Source organism: Gavialis gangeticus, unplaced genomic scaffold, assembly GCF_001723915.1.
Source record: "Gavialis gangeticus isolate Ggan-Ray unplaced genomic scaffold, GavGan_comp1, whole genome shotgun sequence".
Classification (NCBI taxonomy): Eukaryota; Metazoa; Chordata; order Crocodylia; family Gavialidae; genus Gavialis; species Gavialis gangeticus.
Window position 1 is genome coordinate 134,677,308 of NW_017729025.1, and position 8,168 is coordinate 134,685,475.

The 8,168-nt window shown below is 42.4% G+C and overlaps 1 protein-coding gene across 1 annotated transcript in view; it reads left to right on the forward strand.

Annotated features, from left to right (window-relative positions):
• Nucleotides 1–8,168, forward strand: part of SBF2 (SET binding factor 2) — a 584,661-nt gene that overhangs the window by 557,230 nt on the left and 19,263 nt on the right. Inside the window, exons 37-39 of the mRNA XM_019519970.1 lie at nucleotides 1,886–1,990; nucleotides 6,520–6,713; nucleotides 7,937–8,024. Coding sequence (XP_019375515.1) covers nucleotides 1,886–1,990; nucleotides 6,520–6,713; nucleotides 7,937–8,024 — 387 coding nt within the window. The remainder of the gene's footprint in view (nucleotides 1–1,885; nucleotides 1,991–6,519; nucleotides 6,714–7,936; nucleotides 8,025–8,168) is intronic.

Genomic DNA, 8,168 nt, shown 5'->3' on the forward strand with positions numbered 1-8,168 from the left:
GCCAGTGCTGCCTAGAGTGCAGAGCTACCCTGTTATGCATCTGAAATACAGATTCCTACCCAATCAGGAGGAATGCATTCAGACAATTCCAGAGTTATGGACATTCAAAGAGTCCCAACCTATTCACTCACACAGCACTGTATCTGAGCTAGCTGGCTTAGTCTGAGGTATAAACTAAAACAGTCAGGATAAATGCTCAACTGGAGTTCTGATAGTCCTCTAATGCCTTCATGTGATTCTCCTTGTGTATCCAGAAGGGCAGACAAGTTCTTCCACAATTTATTGATAAAGAATCATGGAGTGGCTCAACTTACTTTACTGCTAAGAGCTATGTGGTATGAACTTAGAGATCTTAGGGCTTTATATGAGTGATTCAAATAGCAGTAAAGATACAATAACTCAAGTATGGATTTGCAGTATGGCGGCTCACAGCTAATTAGGCAAATTCAGACCCGAGTTCACTCAATTTAACTGTGCAGCAAAGTCATATAGCCTAAATGAGTAAAGATAAAGGAATAGTCAGTCAATCAACATGGAAGCAGTAGAAATAATGTCTTTGTAAAATTATTTTCTGTTCTCAAGAGTTATAACCCAGGAGCAGGGTCTGAAAAGCCAAACTAAATAAGCATCAAAGGGGAACCCTCAAAATGGGTTTTCAACAAAAAGGAATTCTAAAAGGTAACTGGCAGACTGCAGACACCATTTTATGCACATGACCCATTCATTTCAGCATAATCATTTGCCCATCATTACTGCTGGGGATGGCAGTCCCTTAATACGAGGACACTAGTTAAGGAAGACATCTGTGCATACCATCTTTTAATGTGGGGATGCTGTTGCACATCAGCAACCACACAATACTTACGGGGAAGGAAACCTTAACCCATGGCAAGGGAAACCTAGAGAACTGGAGGTTTCTGATATGCTGAAGCCTTCATCTGCCATTGTGAAGTATTGCTTCTTCATCTGCCAGCTTAACTGTAGAGAACTTTTAGTTTTGTTTTTGGATCAGTATTAGTCTGGAAACTTTATTCTCAACTTTGCCTCAATGGGTAACTCTACCAGGACTATGAAACATTAAACAGCATTGCTCTTGGGGTCACTGATAGCCCACAAACCTCTCCACTATGTCAAGGTTGTGATCCTTGGGAGGTATCATTATCTCATTACTACCGATAGGGAAGACCATACAAAAGATAAAGCAAGGAGATGAATACTTGAGATGGCCTAATTAATTTGACTTGCTTAAGCTTTTGGTTAAACTACTTAACCCATACAGGATCATCTTAGCTATCCCTAGAATCACTCAGCTGACTAGCCTGGAATTTGAAAGGACTTATAAGGACAATATGCTAATATGGTTGAACTAGGAATCAGATTTTCATGATAGAGACATCTGCTGCTGGTAATAACTATGCAGAAAAACAGAGTACCAAAGACAGAAAGTTGGATATAGAGTACATATTATTATATAGTATATTTAGGCTGCTTCGCAAGTAAATATAAGCTAGGTGAGTTATTTTTTATTTATTAACAGGAAATATTCCTCACTAGAAACTACTAAGAAAGGTCATATCACAAGTTTCACCACAAGAACATGTTGTTAGTTTAACATCCACATTGAATAAGTCTTTCTGTTCATTTCCTTCTTTTATTAAGATTTGATATCGCATTTTAAAAACCAAGGTAAATGTTAATGTTGGCAATGTTTAATATTGATGTCACGGTATTGAAGCTGCTCTGTGTAAATACTTTTATAAAATATATCCAAGTCTTGTGTTACCATATTTCCCGTATAGCAAGTGATGATGAATTTTGACTGTTTAAGATGCAACCAGTTAAAAATGTTTATCCTGAGAAAAACTCCCTATTTTATTGATTTCAGGAAATTGAAAGATTGGAGAATAAATTAAATCAAAACCCAGAAAGGTGGCAGCTTTTGTGGGAAAGGGTCAAAGTGAATTTTAAAGATGATACCAGACAAGACAATGTAAGTAATAGAAGAGATCAGCCAGTAGAATAATAATTCTGTCCCAGCTATAGAGGTTAGCTTGGATATTATCAAAATCACTGTATTTGTTGGAATAAATCACTGCCTTCTAAAAACTGAATGTGTTGTTCTAACCCATGCTACTGGCCCTATATTGCTTCAGGTGGAAAAATATGTATTCAGATGCTTTTTATTGTTTCTGCTTCTCACAAATAGACAAGCATGCACAAAAATTCTAAAGTTTTAATAATATGTAAAGGTGTAAAATTAAATTTTGTAAAAACCTTTTGGGACCTGATGCTATAAACATATATATATAAGTGTACTTTACTCATAACAATAGTCCCATGGATGTTAATGAGACTAGAGAAGTTACTCACACAGTACAGTTCTGGACCCAGAGATTAGAATCAGGGTAGGGACCTTGCATACTCTGGACGTGATCTTTAACTGGTATAAATTGGTTATTTATTTAGGTAAGACTCATCCTTTGTGTTCTGTACATGACTTAGCACTTTCTAGGTCTTAGCAAATAATAAAAGCCAGCTCAAACAGTGAGTAATATATTTTTGGTGGAAATATTGAATGTTTAGATAGGACTATTGAATACTGTTATGATAGTTAAGCATTTTATGCAGCAAACAAAACATTATGGGTGCGTCCAGACGAGCGCACATGTGCCTCTTGCAGCATCTCAAACCCCTTTGAGACGCTGAAAGAGGCACATGTGGGAATGGAAAAATGTCCCCCATGCTGCAAATTTGCAGCGCAGGAACAAAATTAACCTCCCTGGATATCCAGGGGTCAAAAAAAAAACATTCTGCAGAACAGTGGGGCAAGGCACAGTCCTAGACCATGCCTGGAGCAAACACAGGAGTCAGTCCTCCAGAAGAGAAGCTCTGGTTTTGGCAAGAGTATCTCTGTGGTACTCCTGCTGCTCCCCAGCACTGTCCAAGGTAAGTTAGGTAATGGGAGTGGGAGGGTGTGAGTGTGTGAGGGGTGGCAGGGAGATGTTAGGGGGGTTTGGGAGCAAACAGGGTTCTTGGGGGCTATGGGGAGTGGAAGGGGATGAGGTGTGGTGGGGGGAGCATGTCCTGGTGGGGGACATGGAGGGGCTCGAGCGGGGGCTGCCAAACACCTGCCCCCCTCCACCCAGCCCCTGTGGCGCCAGTGGCAGCAGGCAGCATGACTGTGGCTCTGCTACAGGCACAGTGGGCAGTGTCGCTTTGCTGAGTGACGCAGGCTCCTACATGCTGAATGGACCCGGCCTGGCTCACTAGTGCACAGCCTTGGATGGGCTGGGCCAGGCCGGGCTGGGTCCATTCAGCATGTAGGAGTCTGGGTCACACTGCCTGCCTATGCTTGCAGCAGAGCCACAGCCACGCTGCCTGCTGCCACTGGGGCCGGATGGGGGGGCAGGCATGTGGCAGGGTCGTGGGGTGGTGGGGGGTTGCAGGAGGGGGCAAGTGGCCAGAGCTGGTGGCGTGTGAGAGGACCCGGCCCAGCCCAGCACCGTGCGACTTGCTAATCCGACTCTGAACCAGAGCGGGTTGCACAGCTCCTGTGCAAAGGCACACTAGCTGCTTGGGTCAGATTGGGCCAGTGGGACTCATTGGAAAATGCTCCCAATCTGGCCTAGGCCATGCAGCTACTGTGCCTTTGCACAGAAGCCATGCGACCCACTCTGGTGCAAAGCTGGATTAGTGAGTCACCCAACGCTGGCCCAAGTCCTGCCATGCGCCACCTCCACACCTGCACAGTGGGGCAGGCAGCACTGTTGCTGGAGGCTGGACTCGGCGTGGCATGCAGGGACCATGTGCCGAGCCGTGCTGGGTCCTGCCAGCACTGGGGCTGCTCACACTGCCAGGCCAGCCCGGTCCCATGGAGGCAGGACCCGGTGCTGCTTGGCACATGGTCCCCTTCACACCCACCCACACACCCACCTGCCTTCTCCCACACCCCTTCCCAGCCCCTTCCTGCAAACTCCACATCCCCCCATTATGCACCCATCATGTGCAAAGAAAGCCAAAAGCATACATTCACACATATAGATATTTAGAATTAATTTTATTATAATGATAGAGACATTGGTAGGCTTCCAAATTGCTTTACCATTGTTAAATATACCAATAAACCATAAACCATTGCCCAAATGATCAAGCCCTCTCTCTCTCTCTCTCTGTGTGTGTGTGTGTGTGTGTGTAGAGTGGTCTTTTGTTCTAATTGTGGAAGAACACGGATTTTGGGGCATTTTTAAAAATGGATTTGGGATACTGCTGCAGCAGTTCAGCTGGCACAAAGGGTAGTGTCCCCAGATACCAACTGGCTGGGCCCCAGAAGCTCCTGAGAGAGAGTAGCCCTGAGCTGCTTGCTAGGGCAGCTTTTTATAGTGCAGAGGCCAGTACAGGTGCTGGCCCTGGGCTCTAGCTCCCCCTGGCTGCAGATCCGGGAGGAGCCAAGCAGGGTTATTTTGCCGCAGGTGGTACAATTTGCTCCACAGCAAAGTGCATGTCCAGGCACATGAGCTAAGGCAAAAAGCCCCGGCTCAAATTGGCACCGCTTCTATTTGAGCTGCTGCAAGCTCATGTGCCTGCATGTGTGTATGCGCCCCATCTGTTTAAAGCATGGTGTTATTTAAAATCACTATATATACTTTTCATTAAATATCTGCTGTTCAAGAGCATAACTACTGAATCTGAAAATCTACTACTCTGCTTCCTAGCACAGGTTGGCCAACCTGTTGAACGGGTGTCACAGGTGGCACAAGCAGCCTCTGTGTGTGACATACAGCTGACTGAGAAGTGGACTAACAGAATAGTGGTAGATAGGGCAAGGAGCAGACACAAGAGCAGCAGCTTGGTCAAAAAGCATGGGGCAGGGAGCAGAAAGGAAAGAAACAGATCAACAAGGGGAAAGGGATTGGAAGGGTCCTTCTGGGTTAATTTTGAGACATAACTGCCAAAAAGGTTGACCTCAGTGCTTTAGCATAACACTTTATAAAGCACTACATCACAGTGTAGTTCTGTAAAATAACACTGTGAACAGACTCTCTAAAAGTACCATCCACCAGGATTCTCACTTTTGACTCCTAGATTTTTAGTGCAAGATTGGTGTGACTCTCACAGCTTCTAAATTACTTTGATCTTTGTGGGCACAAGGCACACCATTGTTTGATATCATACCACATCCCGCCTGGAATATGTGGAGGGTAATATATGTGCCTTTTGGGAACCATACACAATGTCCAGTAACGGACATCCTGCCTGCCATATCCTCTACTCTGCTGCTACTGACCTCCAGAAACTGATAAAATTCTGCTAACTTTGTACAAAGGAGTTAAAGTGTAAAAGTTTATAAATTCAGATCTGAGAAGCAGAATTACAGGGCAGTTTTCTGACGATCTGTTAAATCAGAGGTGGCCAACCTGTGGCAGAGGCTGCTTCTGTGTTTTTGGCACATGGCAGAGCGGGGAGGAGGCAGAAAAAAAGACATCAGATTAGGGAGGTATAGGGAGAAAGGCAGCAGATTAGGGAAGGGGTGTGGTTTACACTGGTATGCTTGCCAAAAAGATTGGTTCCACTGTATTAAACTGTTTACTTGTAGGTGCAGGAAAACCAGTTAGTTTTTTAAGTTCACAGTAATCTCTGGGAGCAAATACTTTTAAATGTGCATACAGGAGTCATCTGTAATGTGCAGTTCATGTGAAGTCAGAATTTTTCGGTAGAAAAAAGGTTGACACATTCTTCAATCATTGTGGTCACTTTTATCCTTGCCAGGAATCTCAGAATTAAAAATAAAGGTTTAGCAACTCTTTATTTTTCAAGTATTCAGTTATCCATTTGCTGTTAGTGCTGCTATCTAAGAACTAGTCAAAACACTCAGAGTAAAGCTGGAAGATCCTCTGTATCAAAGGACATGACCTTTAAATGTAGATTTGTATAAAAGGGGGTTCTAAAATGAGGCAGTTCACCAAGAGCTAATCAATACAGCTTGCTTTGTGCAATTAAAAGTTAAACGTTGGCCTCTGTATTCTTCAGACTATTTTTGAGTCACTGTTGAATTATGTTTATGAATGAGTGGAATGAATAAACAATAACTTCTTACTAATTCTAACTAATGGCTGGAAGAAGCATTCCTGAAGTTCACTAATTAATCAGTTAATGAATATGACACACATTTAAAAAATATACTTTGCAAATTTATTTTACTGGAATAGCTTTTGTTAATAATAATAGCATTGTGTATAAGGAGATATCATGTGGTATATTTTGGAAAAATAATTAGGTCTTGGTGATGAGACTAACTTCATTTTTTGGCTATTCAAGCTGTATAGCTGTCTGTGCTAGTAATGGACAATGTGGATTAGCAAGAAGAGTTGTGGATTTGGGGAAATTTTGGCTGAAATACTTCTGATAATGTATTCATTTGATAATTTGATTGTTAATTCATCAGGTAATCAAATTTTAGAGAGCTATTCTGTTCGAAACATGGCTAAAATCCTTAGTTGAAGCGTACGTTTTTCTTTTTAGCTTCGGAGACATCCTTCTGGCTCCTCAGGGATATTATCTGCTAATATACATTCTTATCAGAAGAGGTCTTTGTTGCATCTTCCTGACAGTGGACTGGGTGAAGAACAAAGTATGAGCATTACTCCCTCTAATGGAGTGGACAGAAGAGCAACCACATTATACAATCAGTTCACATCAAAGCATGATGAAAATAGGTAAACTGGGTAGTTGTTGGATCATTCTGAAACTTTATCTTCAGTAGGCTAGCAATTTACTACTGTATTTCATACTATTAAAGTCAGATAAATTCAAGGAATCAAACAGCTAATATAATGATGGGGAGTATAGTAGAAATGTGCATTTGTCTTCCCTCAATTTAAAAACTGAATTTTAATTTGGTGCTAGTGAGGCCTCATGTGGAGTACTGCATTCAGTTTTGGGCCCAACACCTCGAAAAAGAAGTGGACAGTTTGGAAAGAGGCCAACAAAGAGTAACAAAAATTATTAGAGTCCTGGGAAACATGATTTATGAGGAAAGGCTGCAAGAACTAGCGTTATTTACACTGAGCAAGAGAAGACTGTGAAGAGATTTGATGTCTTCAAAATACCAGAAGAGCAGTTCTAAAGAGGATAAAGATAAACTTCTCTGTGGCTGTAGGGGATGGGGTTATGAGCAATGGCCTCAAAGTGCATCATGGGAAATTTAAGTTGGATATTATGGATATATTTCTGACTATGAGGGTGGTCAAGCATTGGAACAGGCTACCTAGAAAAGTTAGAAAAGGGCAAGTGCCAACCAGCAGTCTGTGACCACCCACAGACGCCACCAGCAGCAGCAACGGCGGCCAATGGGGATGATGTCGGTGGAGGGGGGTGGCGAGTGGCGACTGCCCACAGGCACCACCAGCATTGTTGGCAGCACTTTTTGCAGGGGATGTACCGCCAAGCTCGGGGTGCACGTGCACCTGCATGCACCCCCTACGCGTCGCCAAGGGTCGGGGTGAACCTGCCCTGAGCAGGGAGCTAGATAGATGACCTTGTGAGGTCCCTACTAGCCCTGCTTTCCTATGATCCTATATACCTTAAGTTTTCTGCTGCTTTTTTGCTGCCAGTCACAGTTTTTGATTATGCTGAGCTGTATTTTGTCCCTTTTCTCTACCTTCAAATCAGAATAATCATGTTGTTAATACTTAAAAGTAAAATGAGGTTTATATGAGGCAGTCTACAGCTGTCTCATCCCGAAAGAAATTATGGTGTTCTTGAGTGGGCTCACAGCACTGAGTGATTTATCTTATTTATGTTTATACCTGAAATAAAATACTAAATAAAAGTTGTGACTGAAAAAATTCAGTCTGTCCTATGTGCCATGGAGTTCAGGATATAAAATCAACATTCACATATTAAATCTTTTTGGTAACACTTCTCCTTACCTTTTAAGGTCATTTGAAGGTACACTTTACAAAAGAGGAGCTCTGTTAAAAGGTTGGAAACCCCGTTGGTTTGTACTGGATGTGACAAAACACCAGGTAAAATTTTCAGAAACTAGATTTTTAGCTTAATAACTTGTTACATTTTACTTACTAAGCATATTTAGTAGTTTGACAATAATGCAGTAGTGACTATTTGCAGATGATATGTAGATATAGGTATCTGTATGAATATGTATATGG